The 20080-nt window shown below is 52.9% G+C and overlaps 1 protein-coding gene across 1 annotated transcript in view; it reads left to right on the top strand.

Annotated features, from left to right (window-relative positions):
- Col23a1 (collagen type XXIII alpha 1 chain) overlaps positions 1 to 19590 on the top strand; it is a 200963-nt gene extending 181373 nt beyond the window's left edge. The window contains exons 11-28 of the mRNA XM_069993802.1: positions 269 to 295; positions 1346 to 1399; positions 1810 to 1872; positions 2365 to 2409; positions 2852 to 2929; positions 4345 to 4398; positions 5654 to 5698; positions 6972 to 7061; positions 7386 to 7448; positions 7752 to 7808; positions 8029 to 8055; positions 9894 to 9956; positions 10040 to 10093; positions 10311 to 10337; positions 12817 to 12870; positions 13059 to 13145; positions 15258 to 15296; positions 15593 to 19590. Coding sequence (XP_069849903.1) covers positions 269 to 295; positions 1346 to 1399; positions 1810 to 1872; positions 2365 to 2409; positions 2852 to 2929; positions 4345 to 4398; positions 5654 to 5698; positions 6972 to 7061; positions 7386 to 7448; positions 7752 to 7808; positions 8029 to 8055; positions 9894 to 9956; positions 10040 to 10093; positions 10311 to 10337; positions 12817 to 12870; positions 13059 to 13145; positions 15258 to 15296; positions 15593 to 15595 — 930 coding nt within the window. The 3' untranslated portion in view covers positions 15596 to 19590. The remainder of the gene's footprint in view (positions 1 to 268; positions 296 to 1345; positions 1400 to 1809; positions 1873 to 2364; positions 2410 to 2851; positions 2930 to 4344; positions 4399 to 5653; positions 5699 to 6971; positions 7062 to 7385; positions 7449 to 7751; positions 7809 to 8028; positions 8056 to 9893; positions 9957 to 10039; positions 10094 to 10310; positions 10338 to 12816; positions 12871 to 13058; positions 13146 to 15257; positions 15297 to 15592) is intronic.
- Positions 19591 to 20080: the final 490 nt, after the last annotated feature.

Raw genomic sequence — 20080 nt, 5'->3', positions numbered from 1 at the left:
ACTCAGGAGGCTGAGATGTAAAGATCTTGGTTCAAAGCCAGCCAGAATGGGGATGTCGATAAGACTCTTATCTCCAGTTGAATCCCAGAAAGCTGGAAGCAGAGCTGAGGCTCAAGTGGTAGAGTGCCAGCCTTGAGCACAAAAAGCTAAGGGACAGCACCCAGATTGTGAGTTCGAGTCTCAATAACAGCACGCACACAAGCGCGCGCGCGCACACACACACACACACACAAAGTAAGATCATGTTTAACCCCTTCTCTTGTTCCAGGGCCCTCAGGGACCCCCAGGACCCAAGGTGAGTGTTCCTCATCCCTTTCCCCATCTCAAGTGATAGTCTCCCTCACCACCCCCCCTTTCATTCCCACCCCTCCCTATATCCACTGAAGCAAGCATGATAGGGTTGAGAATCTCAGTTCCATGACCATGGGCAGGAGAGAAGGTGAGGGAAACCTGCAGAATTGCTTCTTGTCCGGAATGTCAAGAAGTAGCTGGAGAGATGGGCAGGGGCTGCGGAGAGGGCGAGGACAGCGCATCCCCATAAGAAAGGTGTCTCTGTCCCCAGGAAGTCCTGTCTGTGGGCAGCTGACCTGTCCTATGTTTCAAGGAAGCCAGGCTTCATTCATTTATTCCCTCACTCACTCATTCTTTCCTTTTCCTCAAACACATCAAATGCAACCCTGCACCGAGGCTAGCAGCCTATTCTCAAAGTGTGGTCCTGGGACCAGCAGTACCAACATCGCCCAGGACCTCATTGGAAATGGAAATTCTAAGGCCCACTACCTCAGAGACTGGGATGGCAGGTAGGCCTCTCTGGAGGCCACTGATAGGAACTGGTATCCAACTGCCAAACCAGGACAATCTTCCTCACCTTTTCCCACACAGAGTCTCACACACACACACACACACACACACACACACACACACACACACACACACACACACACACACACACACACACACACACACACACACACACACACACACACACACACACACACACACACACACTAGTTCCCAGCAAACTGCCCCATCCGGGAAACCTTCCCCAAGTTTCTTTCCATCTTCCCAACTCTGTGGTGAATGGGTGGATGGATGGACGGGTATCCTCCCATTCACTTGTCCATTATTTATACACACACTTGCTGAGGCTTGCTCAGGACTAGGGGACAGACATAGATCTGACCCCACCCCTGCCCTACAAAGCTAGGAGGAAGGAACTGCTTTTGCCCTAGGCTGGTGTTAGGATTGGTTTATTGTGCTGGAAAGGGAGGAGCCATCTGGCCACCAAAGGGTGTGGCCAGGTGTCCAAGTGTGGTGACTATAACTCTAGCTGTTCTCTCCTCAGGGGGATGATGGGACACCCAGCCAACCAGGGCCCCCTGGACTCCCAGGGCCCAAGGTATATACACACCCTTCCCCTCCAGTCCTTACTCCCTCCCTCCCTCCTTCCACAGTGGCCTGGCAATGCCTCTATCTCTGCCCTTTTATATCCTGGGGGATATGGGAGCTGATGGCCAGGGCAGGAAGCAGAAAGGCCTGGGACCCCAATGCTGGAAGGTCTGACATCTTCCCCAAGCCATCTGTCCCTCAAGTCCTCTGGCTTCCTACCTTAGATGACCCGCTCTCTGCCCTGTCCCCAAGCTGGGAACTAGGTGTCATCTGTATACCTTCCTCAACCCTGAGCTGCCCCCAACTATGTGCCAAAACCCAGACTAGAAGGCAATAGCCTGGTCCTGAGTTCCTCCCCCTACCCGGTGCATTCAGTGGGAGGCCTGCTCACCCCCATCACTGGGAGCCTTTCTGTTTCAGGGTGAGCCCGGCAGTGTGGGACCCCAAGGAGAGAGCGGCATGGACGGTGCCCCAGGACCAAAGGTGACATTAGTGCTCTGCTCTAGCCCCTGAAGGCCCATCACCCAGTTGAGAGAGGGGAGAGAGGAGGAGGAGGAGGAGGAGGAGGAGGAGGAGGAGGAGGAGGAGAGAGAGAGAGAGAGAGAGAGAGAGAGAGAGAGAGAGAGAGAGAGAGAGAGAGGTGATTTAACTAGGCAGTTCTGATCAGTAATACCTTGGGCTCAATCAGAGGCTGATCTGGAGGGGGGGCGTGACAGTGGATTGGAGTGTGTGACAAGGCCTTAGGCCTGGCTCTGTGCTTACCCACAGTGTCCCCTGGCCCCAGTGTCCCCAGCTCCATACACTGTGGGTCACAGGTAGGCATGGTGGGTCCCCTCCCTGGAAGGTGGTTCCAGTTTATAAGCTGTTAGGACTCTAGCACATGGGCACTTAGGGGAGCAGGAACTGGAGGTGAGGCGGGGCGGGGCAGGGGTGAAGAGGGAACTGCATACCACCAGCAACCATGTATCTCCACAGGGTGAGCCTGGCCACCCAGGTGCCGACGGAGCCCCGGGGCCCCGGGTAAGCAGCCGCTACATGGCAGCGGGATCCAGGGACCCAGAGGAGCCATGGAACTGCAGGAGCTGGGCACCTTCTTTAGTGTTTTAATTGATTAGGGTTTGCTGGCACTGGAGCTTGAACCCAGGCCTTCTCACCAGGAGCAAATCCATATACAGACCTTTTGTTAGCAGCCATGAGAGCATACCTGTAGGTTGACCTCCAGATCCCATCCTTGGCTGTGTCACCCCTCAAGTCTCATCTCCTCAAGCATTCCCAAGCTGGTCTTGTGGGTGGCTGGGGGGATGGGACTAGGCTCTGGGTGTGGGGTTGGTGTCCTCTGTGCAAGGAGCTGACCTTGGGCAGGAACCGAAGAGCTTCTGACTCCTCTGTTTCCTGGGGAAGGGGAAAAAGCACTGCACCCACCACTGCAGCTCTTCCCTGAAATTTTACTTTTCCATTTCAGGGTCCCCAGGGCCTCAAAGGTGAGCAAGGAGACACAGTGGTGATCGACTACGATGGCAGGATCTTGGATGCCCTAAAGGTAGGGATTTGGTAGGCCCAGAGGCACCCTGAATGCCCATTCCTGACTGAACAGTGGTTTGCTTTACATATTAGTCTTGTACTTCTTTACACAAAGAACCAGGAGCAGCTTGGCACAAAGGCCTCTATACCTGGTATTGAACCCCACATGGCTAAGAGATCTGCTGTGAATACAGCTCATGTGACCCCTGAGCTCCCCAGAGACCGAAGCAAAAAGGGAAACTCCTCTCTCTCTCTCTCTGGGATAGGAAGCAGTGTATTTCCCAATTGCTATGCCTAGCAACGTCTCCTGGGGCCTTTCTAGGGATCGTTGGCCAGAAGGCTATGTTCTAATAACTGCTGTGAAATGGAGGACAAGAGATGCCAAGGCTATTGCAGGAACCCTGGGCCAGGTGTGGCCTCCAATCCCTGCTCAGTCCCTGGCCTACCTGGGGTGAGTGTAGACCAGTGCAGAGTGAAGTCAAGTGCCAGCTGCTCGTGGGTACCAAGAGAAAGAGCTGCGGTGAGGGGTGGAATAGTTATCAGAGGGCACACTGGACATTGGCACGTGACCCCAGTGAGCTTCTGTTCAATTATCTCCTGCAGGCCTCAGAGAAGTACATGTTGATGGTAACTGTGGCCAATCCAGGCCTGCACGGTGTAGTGTGATGTGTGGTGGGTGTGGTGTGGTGTGGCCTGAGGGCCTGCACATGCATGGTGTGCTCCGGACTGGCTGGTAGAAGCCCTATGAGTGCAGGGTAGTCAGGAGTTGGATGTGACATCTCAGTGGAGACACCAATGGGAGCAGGTTGGGAAGAGGAGGGGAAGAGATAAGGACTTGTCAGGTTCTGGGAAGCTGTATGGGGTGTGGCCCGGGTGGGGAGCATGAGCCTGGAGGTTGAATTGGGGGTGGCAATGAGCTGTGGTAGGCAGGTGACCTGTGGAAAAGCGTGGGTTGGGACAGCCTTTAGAAATGGGGTCACTGTGTCTGAGGAACTCCTGGGGACGGCAGACAGCAGGGAACAGGGGCCAGAAGGCCAGCACTCACAGGATAGACAGACAGGGCAGGGCTGGGCCACTTTCTGGATGTGATTATCTGCTGCCCGTGAACATCACCGGGAGATTTCAGCTTGCTTGGAAACACAGTAGGGAGCCATTACAGAACTGTGAACAGGAGAGTATGGTGAAGAAATCCTTATTGCGGGGAGATGGGCTCTGAGGGACAGAGGAATTCTGGGCCCTCTGTGGCACCAACACTGTGGTATCTTATCAAATGCCCGATGCCCATCCTGGGGATCAGTCCAAGCTGAGTGGGAAGTGGGCAGCAGGTCTCTTGGTCTGGCTGGACAAAGCCTTGGCCCCGAGTGTTGGTCTGGGTGGGCAGTGGGGGAAAGCCCTGATGCAACACTGACTGGCTTGACTTTCATACACACTCAGGGTCCTCCTGGTCCACAGGGAGCCCCAGGACCACCAGGGGTGCCCGGAGCCAAGGTCAGTACTCATGCTGCTACAGGGTCCCCAAACCCTCTCTCCAAGGCCACTCCCCTATGCCCTACTCTCCTGTGTCTGTTCCCGGGGCTCAGAAGAAAAGGCTCTATACCTCCCTAACCAATGGGACTGCCTCTTTCCCTGGGTGCTAGCTCCACCCACCCCACCCCCCCACCCTCCACAGAAGCCTCAGACACACATTGAAACACAGAAAGTCATCATGGCAAGTTGTAAATAAATGTCCACATCTGTAGCTGCCTACTCCTCAACCTGCTTCCTAGGTGTCTCAGGAGAAAGACTTTACCCAAAGGGCTGGGAAGGTGGCTCAGTGGTAGAGCGCTTGTCTTGCATGCCTGAGGCCCTGGGTTTGATTCCTTAGCACCACATAAGCAAAAAGAAAAAAGCCGGAAGTGACGCTGTGGCTCAAGTGGTAGGGTACTAGCCTTGAGCTGAAGAGCTGAGGGACAGTGCTCAGGCCCAGAGTTCAGGCCCCACAACTGGACCAAAAAAAAAAAAAGAAAGAAAGAAAGAAAGGCTTTACCCAAGAATTGTTTCCCTTTTTTAATTATTGCTATTATGAAGGTGAGGGGTTACAGTTACCTAAATCAGGTAATGAGTACTTTTTTTTTTTCTTGGTCAGTCATGGGGCTTGAACTCTGGGATTGGGCGCTGTCTCTAAGCTCTTCAGCTCAAGGCGAGCACTCTACTGCTTGAGCCACAGTGCCACTTCCAGTTTTCTAGTGGTTTATTGGAGATAAGAGTCTCACAGACTTTCCTGCCCCGGCTGGCTTTGAGCTGTGATCCTCAGATCTCAGCCTCCTGAGTAGCTAGGATGACAGGCGTGAGCCACCCGCGCTGGGCTATGAGTCCATTTCTTTTTGGGCAATGTCATCCCTTCCTTCGCTCTCTCCCAGTTTTTCCCTCTTCCTACCCACGAGTTGTATAGTTTATTTTCAGCATAGTGTCCAGTGAGTAGCACTGCTGCATTTGTTCACTCTTTGTCCATCCATTTCTGTGCCCCTGCTTACTTTTCCCAAAGACAGATAAATGAACAAACAAGACAAAAGGAAAAGAAAACAAAAACAGCAACAAAGAAAAAAACAGCCTTTTTTCCATTTCCTGGAGTTCATTTCTATAAATATTATTTTATATGATCAGATACACATAGACATTGCACTTTTGTGTTCCTCTCCTAAGAGTGTCCTCCTTTGGTCTCACTGTGTATCCCTAACTCCTTTTAATTTCTGTCCCCTCCCAGGGTGAGCTCGGATTGCCTGGCGCCCCAGGAATTGATGGAGAGAAGGTCTCTGTGCCTTTTATTTCCTTGCTGATACTGGTGCTATGTAATCCACTGTGTGCATGTGTGTGTGTGTGTGTGTGTGTGTGTGTGTGTGTGTGTGTGTGTGTGCGTGTGTGCATGCATGTGCATGCGCAGCTGCACAGGTAGAGTTTAGACATCATTCTGGAAAGGGGAAAGAGAGAGGCCACAAGATAAGGTGGCTTTAAGTATGAAGTCTGGAGCTGAACTCCCATAAGACCTTCAGCAAGGTGCTGACCTTCCGAAGTCTGCACATCTCGCCGGTTGCCGGTGGCTCACACCTGTAATCCTAGCTACTCAGGAGGCTGAGATCTGAGGATCATGGTTCAAAGCCAGCCCAGGCAGGAAAGCCAATGAGACTCATCTCCAGTTAACCACCAGAAAACCAGAAGTGGCACTGTGGCTCAAGTGGTAGAGCGCTAGCCTTGAGCTGAAGAGCTGAAGGACAGCTCCCAGGCCCAGAGTTCAAGCCCCACTACCAACAACAACACAAAAAGGTCTGCACATCTCTGTCTCCACCTTGTGAACTAGAGAATGTACAAATTCATTCATAGCCTGCCAGTCACTGTTAGTCTTACTGTAGGTGTACCCATGTGTGAGAGCATACACTGATACGCACATATGGTTTGATAGCTAAGGGTGTCTTTTTTGTGTGTATGTGCCAATCCTGGGGCTTGAACGCAGGGCCTGGATGCTACCCCTGAGCTTTTTTGCTCAAGTCTAATGTCCTACCGCTTGAGCCACAGCTCCACTTCCAGCTTTTGGGTGGTTAATTAGAGATAAGAGTCTCATGGACTTTTCTGCCCCAGCTATCTTCTGTGATCCTCCGATCTCAGCCTCCTGAATAGCTAGGATGACAGACAGGAGCCACTGGCGCACTGCCTGTGGACCCTTAGTCTATGGTACATCTTGGACCTAAAAGGCTGAGTGATGGAAAGCCGTGACTCGGGGTCCTGAGATGGAAGCCCAGACTTGGTCCCCTTGAATACCCCCGAGTGGCCATTCCAGTCCCAGAGGGACTAAGCTACCTACACCCCAAGCATACAAAGAAGCAGAGGTGGGGGGGGTCCCCTCCCAGCTCCCCTATGAACTTAGCCAAGGTTCCCAAGCTGTCTGGACTGTTAAGTCCACCTGTTAAGTAGAAAGGGGGAGGGAGGGCGCTCCAGCCTACCCCTGAGTGTGTTCAGAGACCCACTGGGGTGAGGGAAGGAAGAATGCCTGCTGATCCCCACTGACTCCTTGTTCTGGTGGTTTGCAGGGTCCCAAAGGACCAAAAGGAGACCCAGGAGAGCCTGGACCAGCCGGAGCCAAAGGGGAAGCCGGCGAGATGGGCTTGTCGGGCCTCCCGGTGAGTGGCTGGATCGGGCTCCACCTAGTGACCAATCCTGGAGTTACTGCTGAGAATGTGCGCCCACTGGTGACTACTAGGGGCAGGGGTGAAGTGGAGCAGGGCACAGTCCCTGTACTCAGCTGGACTTGGCCACCTAGGTTCTCTCCAGTGCCCCCCCCTGACAGACTCAGTTTCCCTGCTACCAGCATGGGAATAATCATTTTCCACTTCCACAAGACGATGCTGGGGTGGGGCAGGGAGAGGAGAGGTAGCTGGGTGCCATGAGGGATGATTGTAGGATGAGTAGGAAGGACTCACAGACTACCCTACCCTACCCTGCAGGGTGCTGACGGCCCCAAGGGAGAGAAGGGAGAGTCAGCCTCTGAGAGCCTGCAGGAAAGACTGGTAAGAGGGTACTGAGGCTCAGGGATCACCCCAATTCTCAGCCCCAGGCTTGGTGGGGGCCCTGAGCCTTGAGACACAAAGGCCCCTTGGCCTGTCCAAACCCAGCACAGTGGGGGAGGGGAGCAATGGAGCCTCTGGCTGTGTGGCCCATCCAAGGACCCGAAGGCCAGCTGGTGGGGCTCTCAGAAAAGGAGCCATACCCACGGCTCAGCTTTGATGCCCAGCCTGTGGTGCGCTCCAGTGCGTGGGTAGTTGAGGGATGGCAGGGCAAGGGGTAACAAACCCATCTCTCACCTTTCCTAGGCCCAGATCATAGTGGAGCCAGGACCCCCAGGCCCCCCTGGCCCCCCAGGTCCCATGGTAAGGACAATGTTTATTTAAAGTAAGCGGGATACCAAGAAGGCGGTAGACCTAAACCTTGGAGCAGTAGCAGAGGGGAGGACCGGGTTCCTCTTGGGGGAAGGGACAGGGCCACGGGGACCAGTGAATGGTCCCTGTACCAGGATGGTGCTGCCCTGAAGTTTGTACCCAGTTGGACAGCTTCTCAATCTGCTTTCTGACCTGCATTCTCCTTCTCCAGGGCCTTCAGGGGATCCAAGGTCCCAAGGTGAGTGAGTGGAGACCCCCTCTTCTTGCTCAGAATCCCAGTGAGCCGTTCAGAGAGCCTTGCTGAACCAGGCACCAATGGCTCACATCTACTCCTGAGGATTGTGGTTCAAAGCCAGCCCAGGAAAGAAAGTCTGTGAGACTCTTATCTCCCATTAACCAGCAAAAATCCAGAAGTGGAGTTTGTGCCACCAAAAAAGTCAAGGGATAGTGTCCAGGCCCTGAGTTCAAGCCCCAGGACCAGCACAAAGGAGGAGGGGGGAAAGTTGCTAATGGGTGAAGTATGAAATATGACCCGATCCTGAATCTTCCAGGGCTGACCATTGAGCAGGCAGAATTGATGGTCCCCCTTGGACCAGAACTGATGTCCTCAGAGTGCCCCCCTTCCCCCACAAAGCTTGGGGCTCTGTTCTTTTCCTTCCCCCACTTCTTCCTGGGGGGTCCACTTTGTGTCTTCCCTGGCCCTCTCACCACTTCCCTGCGTTTCTCTGCACCCGCCGCTTGCCCATGCACATCTGTCTCTCCATTGCCCGAGGCCTAAACACCAAGTGAAGTCTTGGGTTTGATGTCAGTTTCACAATGCCATGTTGTCTGCCCTCAAAACCCCCAGTGTGGTCTACCCGTGTGCCTGTCCCAGCGATGCAGACAGAGAAGGGGAGGCCAGCCGGCCTCATCCCTTGTCTGGTCCTGTCTCATTACCCCAAGGGCAGAGCACCTTCATGTCTCCCCAGCCCAAAGGTGAGATTAGGGTATGGGTGGGGTTGCTCTGAGTCATGGAATCCCAACCTAAGGCCAAGCGTGTGAGCCAAGGCCTCACTCAGCACCGGCAGCTGCTGTCAGGGTCCTGGTCCAAGGCCCAGCCCAGGGACCGGATAGATAGCCAGCCTGCCACTGCCCATCTGTGCCTCTGAGTTTGGCCCTGCCCTTCTGCATGCTTTCCTTGTCTGTGCGTGACCAGAGCCTCCCAGCATGGCTGAGGGAACCCCTGTGTGGTCAAAGGGAACATGTCTCACGAGCATCCTCTCATAACACATTTTATAATGGTATTGACTTTAAGTATTTGAACAAAGGGGTTACAGTTCTACATGTCAGTTGATGAGTACAATGCATCCTGATGGAGATTACCTCCTCCATCTTTCTCCCACATCCTGCCCACCTCTACTCATCCCCTCAACTTTTCTAGTTCTGGATAGATATATAGATATATAGATATATATATGTATGTATATATGTATATATAATATTATGATTGTATTCTCCCACCCTTCCTCTCTGTGACCTCAAACTCCTTTCCACACACACCTCAAGCTCAAGCCTTTTATATTTATCTTGCTCTTAACAAAGTTTGTTTGTTTGTTTGTTTGTTTGTTTGATTGGTTGGTTGGTTGGTTGGTTGGTTGGTTCAGTCCTAGGACTTGAACTCTGGGCCTGGGCACTGTCTCTCAGCTCTTCAGATCAAGGCCAGCACTCTACCACTTCAGCCACAGCGCTACTTTCTGTTTTCTGGTGGTTCATTGGAGATAAAGAGTCTCACAGACTTTGCTGCTCAGGCTGGCTTTGAACTGCCATCCTCCGATCTCAGCCTCCTGAGTGGCTAGGATTACAGGCGTGAGCCACCAGTGCCCAGCTCTTAACAAAGTACATAGTTTTGTTTTTTTTAGTGTTTTAAAAGGGAACAGTCCACACCCAACACTGCCTCCATTCTTGCCAGGGAGGAAGCTGGAGTCTGTCCCTACGCCCCCCGAGCCCCCTCCATGAACACCCTGGCTTCCACATAGGCCCCAAGCTCCCTTCTCCTGTCCTGCTCACTCCTTGATTAGATTCCCCATTGGCTTCTAGGGCTTGGATGGAACGAAAGGAGAGAAAGGTGTACTGGGCGAGAGAGGACCTCCTGGCCTGCCTGTGAGTGTCATGAGCCTTGTTTGTCACTAAGATGTCCCACCCCTTTTCTGCCAAGCCACTTAACCTACTCCTTGTTGACCCAGGGACCTGTTGGCCCACCAGGCCTTATTGGACTGCCAGGAACCAAAGGAGAGAAGGTAACACCTGATCTGGCCCACCTCTCCACCCCACCCGCCCCACCCACCCCAGCTATGGGCAAGAAGAACCATTGAGGTTCATCTGCTGGAATGTTCACAGGGTCTCCCTGCCCCCCCGTGTCTGTGGCCATGCCACAGGACTGGTCTCCCCAGAAGCTGTGCTCCCAGAACCCCCTCCCAACTCCTCACACTCCCCCTCTCCTATGTCTCTCCTCAGGGCAGACCTGGGGAGCCCGGACTTGATGTAAGTATCTCATTGTTCACCGTGAGTAACTGGCACCTTCTGTGTGTGTGTACTCTGCCCCCATTGCCCATGTAGAATCCAATCTGTGACCCCCATCCCCCAAGATGAGGCTGACTGGTTCTTTTTGTCATTAGTGCCAAGCCCAGGACATAGACTAGAGCAAGTTCTGGGATGGATGATGGAGGACAAATGGATGGATGGATGGATGGATGGATGGATGGATGGATGGATGGATGGATGGATAAATGAATGGGTGGGATGATGGATTGGTAAGTGAATGAATAAATAAGTGGATGGATAATGGATGGTGAATGGTAGATCGATGAGTGAATGGACAAGCGAATGGATGATGATGGATGACAGATGAATGAGGATGGATGCTGAATGAATGATGGAAGATAGACGATGGATGAGTGATGGATGATGCATGGGTGGATGATGGATGGTACATGGTTGGCGGATGAGTGAATGGAAAAGTGAATAGATGGATGTTGGATGGATGAATGGATGACATCTTGCAGTAGGGAGCTGGGGAGAGCAATGAGGGGCCTGTTGCAGCCTCCAGCTAGGGTGGTATTGTGGGAAAGAGAGCAAAGGAAGCTTGGGCCTAGTGTTGATTCTATCAGGCATCCTTTGGTTTCAGAGCATAAACAAACCCTAGTTGAAACTAGTTTGAAATGACTCAGAACTGAAAAGTCTGGAGGTTCATCACATGCATCCAAGCCACTGTCCTGCCCACATTCCCCACCCCACCCCCTGCGGCCTCTGCTTCCCCTGGGTGGGAATCACTGGAGGGAAAGGAGAGCCAGCAGCTCCTGACCTGCATCTTGCAAAACCCAAATCCACAAAGGAAGAATGGTCCTGCTCTCCTGCTAGAAGAAAGCCTTTGGCTGTCTTTGATCAACACTGGGCCATAGGAATGCTGTCTCCATCGACCAGGCTCCGTCCAGGGCAGGTCTTTGAGTGGAATCAGTGGGTTGTGGTGAGGGATGGTGGTTCCAGAACAATCTCATTGCTCTTGTGAGGGAAATGTGACCAGAGGTAAGGCTGCAGGAATTCTGGTGACTTCCCCGGACTTGAAAGCAAGAACATTACCTTGGGGAGCAAGTATGGGCCCAAAAGAGAATGCTGGTGGAGGTGCTTGCCTGGGAGGGCTGGGTTTCACCCATGACACGTCCCTGGAAAGCCACAACACTGAACCCCATCAGGGTCTGACCCAGGATGGGCTAAAGAATTTCCATGTGCCCGCTGCCCATGGCTCCTGCCTATAATCCTAGCTACTCAGAAGCCTGAGATCTGAGGATTACAGTTCAAAGCCAGCCCAGGCAGAAAAGTCTGTGAGACTCTTATCTCCAATTAACCACCAGAAAGCCGAAAGTGGACTGTGGTGCAAGTGATAGCGTGCCAGCCTTGAGCAGAAAAGCTGAGGGAGAATACCCATGCCCTGAGTTCAAGTCCCAGGACTGGCATAAAATGAGGAAGAGGAGAAGGAGGAAGAAGAAGAGGAGGAGAGGAGAAGGAGGAGGACAAGAAGGAGGAGGAGGAGGAGGAAGGGAAGGAGGAGGAGGAGAAGAGGAGGAGGAGGAGAAGAGGAGGAGGAGGAGGAAGAGGAGGAGGAGGGGGAGGAAGAGGAGGAGGGGAAGGAGGAGGAGGAGGAGGAAGAAGAAGAGGAGGAGAGGAGAATGAGGAGGATGAGAAGGAGGAGGAGGAGGAGGAGGAGGGGAAAGAGAGGAAGGAGGAGGAGGAGGGGGAGGAGGAGAAGGGGGAGGAGGAGGAGGGGAAGGAGAGGAAGGAGGAGGAGGAGGAGGAGGAGGAGGAGGAGGAGGAGGAGGAGGAGGAGGAGGAGGAGGAGGAGGAGGAGGAGAGTGGCCATGGCTACCTTGTAGGAGGCCTGGGCACTCAGGGTAGCATCTCAAAGCCTCATCCAGCTTCTCTGCCTGGAAAGCCCCCTGGGCCTCTCCCTGCAGGACTCCATGCAGATATCAACCTTGCTCCCAAGCTTCTTTTTACCCCCATTTTGATTTAAAAACCAGCCCTATCCCTCCATGATCTACCCCAGTAGACACAAAGGCAGACCAGAACATGTCAAATCCATTTCTCTGTCGCCAGTGCCAGTCTGTCTCTGTCCCCAGCATCCCAGCTAGTGAGTGCTTAGGCATTTTGGTTAGGTATCTGGACAGACAGAGGAAAGGACAAATGAATGTTGTACCACACTGTTGTACTTTTTTTTCTTTTTTTGCCCTGGCTAGCTTCAGACCATGATCCATGATCCTTCTCCCTACAACCTCCCACAGAGTGGAGATTATAGTGGTGACCCACCTGCCCAGATTATTGAGATGAGGTCTCCCTACATTTTTGCCCTGGCTGGCCTTAAACTGCAATCCTCCTGACCTCTGCCTCCCCAAGTCACTGGGATTACAGGTATGAGCCACCTTGGCTGGCTCTCATTTTCAGGTTTAACCTTTAATCCTTTTGCCAGGGTTTCCCTGGACCCCGAGGAGAGAAAGGTGAACGAAGTGAACGTGGAGAGAAGGTGAGGGCCCTGGGGAAAGGGAAAGGGATGCAGGAGTGGGGGACAAGGAGAACCAGCAAAGAGAAGCTGGGGGCAGAGCGAGGATGGGCAAGGGAGGACAGGATTGAAGCTGGGGCTATGGCTTTAGTGGCTACAAGAACTGAAGACTGGCAACCATGACTAACACACCATCCCTTCTTCTTGTGCAGGGGGAACGGGGTGTCCCCGGCCGGAAAGGAGTAAAGGGTCAGAAGGGAGAGCCAGGCCCTCCAGGCCTCGACCAGCCATGTCCTGTGGTAGGTGTCTAAACAGGACAGAGCCCCAAGCCACCACAGCCTTCATTTGTGACAGTGGCTCTCGCTCTTCCCTGACCCAGTATCAGCCTGGCTGGAGGACGGAGCAACGTGTGGAGGTGGAGGCCCAGTCATGAGCAGAATCTGTTGGCTGGGGTCCCCCATTTACACAGTCTCAGAGCAACTCAAGTGGGCGCCTGTCTTTGGCTGTTTTAGACTAAGAGTAGAGAAGGGCCAGGCCAGGAGTAGAGCAGGCTTTACACGGCATTGTGGGTATTTTGGGGGGTGCCTTGGAAGGAGGCTGGGGGCTGGGAGGGAAGTTCGGCAGTCAGACAAGTTGCTCTGCAGACAGAGCCTACAAGCGCCCTATCTCTGGCCATAGCTATCTGGATCTCTTCTCTCCTTCCCAGAAGTGTTGTTTCCCAATCTAGGGAAGCCCACCGTCCTTTGTAATCCTGAAGTCCAGTCCTTTTCCTTCTCCCGGCTTACCTTCTTTCCTACCCGCTTGTGATAGGCCTCAGTAGTCCCCCAGATCCAGTGCCTGGAACCTGCAGAGATCCATTGCTACCTTCTAGAAGGCAGGGGGACTTACATGTCAGGCTCCTCCAGTGGAGCTCAGAAAAGATAGGGGAGGGGAGGGGGACATACAGGTACTGGTGGCTCATACCTGCAATCCTAGCTACTCAGGAGGCTAAGATCTGAAGGTGGTAGTTCAAAGCCAGCCTGAGCAGCAAAGTCCGTGAGACTCTTATCTCCAATTAACCACCAGAAAACGGAAAGTAGTGATGAGACTCAGAGTGGTAGAATGCTCACCTTGAGCACCAAAGCTCAAGGACAGTGCCCAGGCACTGAGTTCAAGGCCCACAACCAACCAAAAACAAAAAACCCCAAAAGTGGGTGTCTCCACTAAACTGTTCATATTTATACCCAGCCACCCCAGCAGGGGCCTGGAGACTATGCAGGTGACCAGAGCCAAAGGTGTTATCAATCCTCTGGCCCCCAATGAAGCCCTAAATTTGCCCCTCTGTGTAAATGTGCCCCTCTCCTCCATACAAGAGAGGTGGTAACCCCAGAAGCCAATGAGAAAAAGCCACAAAAGGCAGAAGATCGGTGCCTGCAAAAGAAGAGGCATGCTGAGTATAGCACCAAACACCTGTAATCCCAACCCTCAGGAGGCTAAGGTAGAGGCTTGGGAGTTCAAGGACCAGCCTGGGCTCCATAGCAAGACTATCTCAAAAAAGGCACATAGAGTAGTCAGGAGGCTCTACAGATCTAGGTGTGGGATCGAGACTTTTCTGCAAGTCAGTGAGCTTTTGTCTTTGAAACAGGACCATCCTCGATGTGGAAACAAGAGAGGGGCCCCGGGCTCTCGGGGCTCAGCCCGGGGCAGCGGGCCCTGCCCTGCGGTATGCAGCCTGGCCTGCTGTATGCTGTGTGTGTGCTGCACTGGGCCAGCGGGGCTGTTTGAGTCCCTCCAGCTCTGCCCATCCTTCCTTCCTTCTGCCTGCCAGTCCATCCTCCCCATGACCCCGCCCCCTCTTTGGTCTGCAGGCCATGTCCCTGGTGTGCACGTGGGGGGGGAGGGGGGCGATTATGTGTGTCTGTGCTTTGGAGCAGAGTGGAGTGTTTTCTGCCCCCCTGTGAGCCCCACGATCATTTGTACTTTGTCCCCATCCACCTCCTCTCTCCAGGCTGCCTGAGGAAACCTATCTACCCCCCTTGCCCATGTCTGATGGCTTTACTACCCCCCCCAAGACTAGCCATCTTCCCATGCCCAGTGTCCCTCCCTGAGAACCGGAGCACCAACCCCCCACCCCCATCTCAGCTGGAGAGAAGCCACCTCCAGAGCTCTTCCCATAACCCTGCGAGAGACATCTGTGCCCAAGCCCTGCCTATTACATAACAGTGTCCTAGCCTTGCCTTTAGCAGTCAGAATGTGCTCAGGACCAATGCCCAAGGGGCCAGCGTGTCCCCCTGGTGGACAGAGGAGATGTCCACGCCTGCCTGGGTGGCAGCTGCCTGGCTGTACCTCCTTATAGAGTTAGGACAGGCGTGTGGGACGTGGAGAGGGGACCAGTCTCTGTGCTGGTCACTGAAACTTTCTTTCTTTTTCAGGGCCCTGATGGGCTGCCCGTGCCTGGCTGCTGGCATAAGGTACCTTGCAGGGAAGAGCCTCAGGATGAGCCTGGAGGAGTGGGGGAGGAGGGAGGGACTCAAGGGGCTCACGTGGCATCTGAGCCAGTCAGTGAAAAGCCAGCAGGGCTTCCTGAGGGCTCCGTGACTGACTCCGTCCCTGCCACACTGTGAGTGGGCGAGGCGGGGTCACACCTGTCCCTAAGGAAATGGGCAAGGGGTGGGGATGCCCAAACAGGGTGGCCTGGAAAGAGGCAGAGGGCCACAGGGACCCGTCTAGGCCTCTCGTTACCTTAAGTCTTTCCTCTTTTTTCCAGTGATCCTCAAGACACCGCTCACAACCTATATAGATCCGTGTGGCCTTTTTTTTTTTTTTTTAAGTTTTGTAAAAAAAATGAAACAGTAATATATTGATCTTCTTTCATGGGATGTGCCACCAGTGGCCTGTGACATTGAACTGTGTCACCCAGCCCCAAAGGATCAGCCCATAAAGCTGGCAGGAAAGCTGATGGCTAGTCTGGGGGGGGACTGTGTACTTGACTCCACCAGACTTGGCTCTCCCAGGAGACAAAGGTGAAGACGCCAGGCTCAGGCGAGGCTGGAAAGACCTAGTCAGGTTGGACCCTCCAGTCACCTGATTCGCAGACCCACAGCTGGCCCACTGCCCTGACAGTGCGGGCTCCCTCAAGTCCCAACATCCGGGTCACTTTGTATCCAGCAAGACTCACTTTGGTCAGGGGCAGCAGCTGCGCTGGCCTCTCCAGCCTCCAGACTCAGCCATAGCCAAGTGCACCCAGAATTCTGGGTTCACCCGGGCAGGACAAGACTCTCTCCCCAGCATTTGAGGAGGAGGCAAGTGGAAAGCATCCTGAGAAGACCTACCTTTCCCCCTCCCCAAGCCCTGAACACCTGGGGGCCTGTGTCCTGTGCTCTTGAGAAAGGGCCTTGAAGGCCATGACTGCAGGGGACCTAGCAATCCCTGAACGTGGATGTGGACGGTCCCAGACTGCACTGGCTGCCACTTCCTGTCTCTGTCACCTCATCCAGGGCAGGGACAGGAAGGGACCTGGCCAGCCCTGAGAAGACGCATCTGTGGTTTGGAGCTTGAGGTCTCATTGGCCCAGAACTCTGTGATCAGTCTGGTCGAAAGGGGATTCTGGATGCGGTGTACAGATCAGGCTGGTCCCTGCCTAAGCAGGAGGTCTGCTGCAGACACACACACACACACACACACACACACACACACACACACACACACACACTCTGTGCCCTGACACACACGTCCCCCCGCTTCCAAAGGTTCCCAGCACCCAACTCCGTCCCAACCCCTTCTCTCCGCTTTCTATGTAGGTTGTGTAGTAAACCACAAATGTGTGTCCAGGTGTACCTGTCCTGGAAGTACCCTGGACACCCATGACTAAAGTTTCATCCTGGCTGTTGTGGGGTGCACAGAGGAAAGTAGGGGGGACTTTGTAGGGCAGGGCCATGCCAGAAACCACAGGATGTCAGGGTAGAGGGGTCAGGACAGAGACCAATGGGGAGTTAGAAGAATACAGGTTCAAGGCCTGGTCCTGCCATATGCCAACAGAGCTCTCAGGCCAGTCTGGGAGTCCCTTGGTGGTCCTCTCCTCTACTTTCCAGGGTGACCGCTGCATCTCAGACCACCCAACGCTTCTGGCTGTAAAAGCTTGTGCATTTCTGTTTCTCTCTTTCAGTTCTGGGGGTTCATGGGCTCCAGTGGGTGATTCTTGCTCAAACTCTCTCTCTCATCTGATGGTTAATGGTGGCTGTCAGCGAGGGCCGAGGTGTCCAGGATGCCTCGCTGTGGCCTTCCTGCGGCTCACACTTCCTCATAGCACGGTGGCCGGATTCCGATGTGAATGAACCAGGTAGAGCAAGTCAACGCCATGTTGCCTTTCACAGCCAAACCTCCAAAGTCATATGATATCACTTTCTGCCAGAGTTAGAAGCCTACCCCAGCCTAAGGGGTAATGTAAGGAGTGTCAACATCCCAATTAAAGGAGAACATGTGGAATAGTAGATCTGATCTTGTGGTGGCCATCTTAGAAGATGCCATCTGCCCCTCCTGCACAAAATGGGACACAATGCTTAAAACCCAGACTGTGAGCTGGGTGATCCATGCCTATAATTCCAGCTACTCAGGAGACTGAGTTCTAAAAAGAACCATGGTTCAGAGCCAACCCAGACAGAAAAGTCCATAAGACTCTTCTCTCCAATTAGCCAGTAAAAAAAAGAAGAAGAAGCAGAGGTGCGGCTCAAGTGGTAGAACACCCGCCATGAACAGAAAAAAAAGCCAAGCAATGGCAAAGGACCAGCATTCAAGCCCCAGTCCCAGGTCCAATGTAGCCTTCAGTTGACAATTCATTCTCCACCCAGAAACGTTTTGGTCCCCTCACCAGCATCACCATGGCCAGTTAACATATGGGAAAACTGAAGCTCAGAGAGGGTACTCACCTGCCCAGGGATGCACAGCCAGGGAAGAGGGGCAGGCCTAGGACAGGGCCAAAGCTCTTGGATGTACTGTCTTTTCAAAAGCATTTGGCAGGGCATGACATCTGCTAAATGGCCCCAGGATAATGGGTGGCGAGCAGTGAGAGCTTCGTGGAGATAGAATCCACATGTTTCTGGCTTCAGTCATCCAGAAAAGTCCCTTCCCTGTGTCCTGGTGACAGGATGTGGCCATTCTTGACTCACTGCTGCCCTCCTGTGGTCTCAGGCCTGCAAACTTCAAAATTACAGCCATGCAGAGTCTTGATGAATTGAGTGTGGGGGTGAGAGGCTTTGGAAGAGTGATTTGTGCAAGGTTCTCAGTCTGGGCCTGGAGGGCACTCTGACTCATAGTTGAGCCTCTGACCACCATCCCCAGAGGAGGAGCTCTGTCAAACCACCTCTTGCCGAAGAGAGAGGCCACCCTGCTGTGGTCCGTGGCAGCTAAGCTAACCATTAGAGCCACTGATGAAAGCCAGCTTTACCCAGGTAAGCTTCTTGCCCATCCCTACAGTACCACTAGATATGCAAGCATGCTTTGGCTTGTCACCTGATTGGGGGAATACTCCTGGCATTCAGGGAGCAGGGTTGGGGCTAGCACGTATCTCAAATGCAAGGATGTCCAGTTGAAACCAGATTTCAAGGAGTCCCATGTTAGAGCTAGCCATTCACCCTCATGTGCCAAATAAAGCAACATGGTGAAGGGCAGAAAAAGGAGATTTATTACATGGCAGCCAGGGGAAGACAGCACTTGAGCACATCTTCAGCTGTCTCAGAGGTACAGATATTGTTCTCAGGTTAAGAAGGCTTGGGGACCAGGGGGGAGAAAGGTATGCAGAGTTAAAACAGCCCCAAGTCATTAGCTCAGTCTTTGTCCTTGGAGGAGTTCAGGGAAAATTGTTATTCTTTTTATTAGTAGAACCGAACAGAAATGAGGTTTTCTAAGTTTGGGGGCTCTTTAAGATAAGAAGGTACTGCCTGTTGGAGGGGCAGTTTGCCTTCTACACAAAGGTGCTTGTTTGAGTCTTCTAATTCAAAGGACCCAAGCAAAAGCACCTTTTGTCTGTTAATGCAATGATGCATCATAACACTGAGATTGCCTAAGAAACACTGGTCCCAGGTTCAAGTCTCACTCAGCCATTTATACCCGTTCTGTGCCTTCTTGGCCACTAATGTCACCTTGAAGGCCAGATATGAGATAACAGAGGTTTACTTAGCCGGAGACCAGAGACCAAAAGGAGTTTTGGGGTGGTTTTATCTGAGCAGCAACAAGGTGAAGCTATAGATAATCTGGACCCAGGATATGACCCTACCTGGTCTGACTTCTATCTGTATCTCCTCTTAATCCTGGACATCCTAGGAGCGGTGGAGATCAGAGCTGGGCCTGGCTACACCCTTCCCATTGCTTATCCTCAACAGGAAGTGATATTTGAGTGCTCTGAGCTGACCCAGGCCATCTCTGTGGTCTGTGTCTCACCACCAAGGTGGACGGGCCAATATACTGAAAACACTGACTGGAATCCCACTCATACATACATGAAGCTGGGGGTTGGCCCTCAGAAAAGGAGTATAGGCCACAAGCAATTAACCTTTCTTGGTTAATTTAGTAACGAGAGTCAAGTTCAAGTTCCATTGGGCATGACAGTTCCAAACACAACACTTTCCTGGGTCTGGGAAGCCATGTGGAAGTCCTTTGGATGAATGATGGTGATGTGAGAATGTACTTAATGCTACAAAATTGTACCCTCAAAAATGTTAAAATGGTAAATTTTGTAACATATTTTACCACAATAAAAAAAAATAAAAAGTATAAGACACAAAGAATATTCTTTTTGGGGGGGGGGGTCCGGTCATGGGGCCTGAACTCTGGGCCTAGGCGCTGTCCCTCAGCTCTTCAGCTCAAGGCGAGTGCTCTACCACTTGAGCCACAGTACACTTCCAGCTTTTTTCTTATGTGGTGCTGAGGAATCGAACCCAGGGCCTCATGCATGCAAGGCAAGCTCTCTACCATTGAGCCACCTTTCCAGCCCAAGAATATTCTTTAATAACTGCTGAAAGCCAGGGTACCGATGGCTCAGTAACTCTTCACTACTCAGGAAGCTACTCAAGAATAAGTCCAGGTGAGTCTTCCTTCCAATCAACCTGCCAAAAGCCTGCTGGAAATGGAGCTGTGATCCAGCCTTGAACCTCAAACTTCAGGGACAGCACCTACACCTTGAGCTCAAGCCCCAGTACCAGCCCATCAAAAATGGAAGAACTTCTCTGAAACTATTAGTCCGAGTCAGAGGGGTGGTTCA

The sequence above is a fragment of the Dipodomys merriami genome, unplaced genomic scaffold (genome assembly GCF_024711535.1).
Source record: "Dipodomys merriami isolate MVZ:Mamm:240054 unplaced genomic scaffold, mDipMer1.0.p SCAF_44, whole genome shotgun sequence".
Lineage (NCBI taxonomy): Eukaryota > Metazoa > Chordata > Mammalia > Rodentia > Heteromyidae > Dipodomys > Dipodomys merriami.
This window is presented reverse-complemented; position numbering and strand designations above follow the sequence as displayed.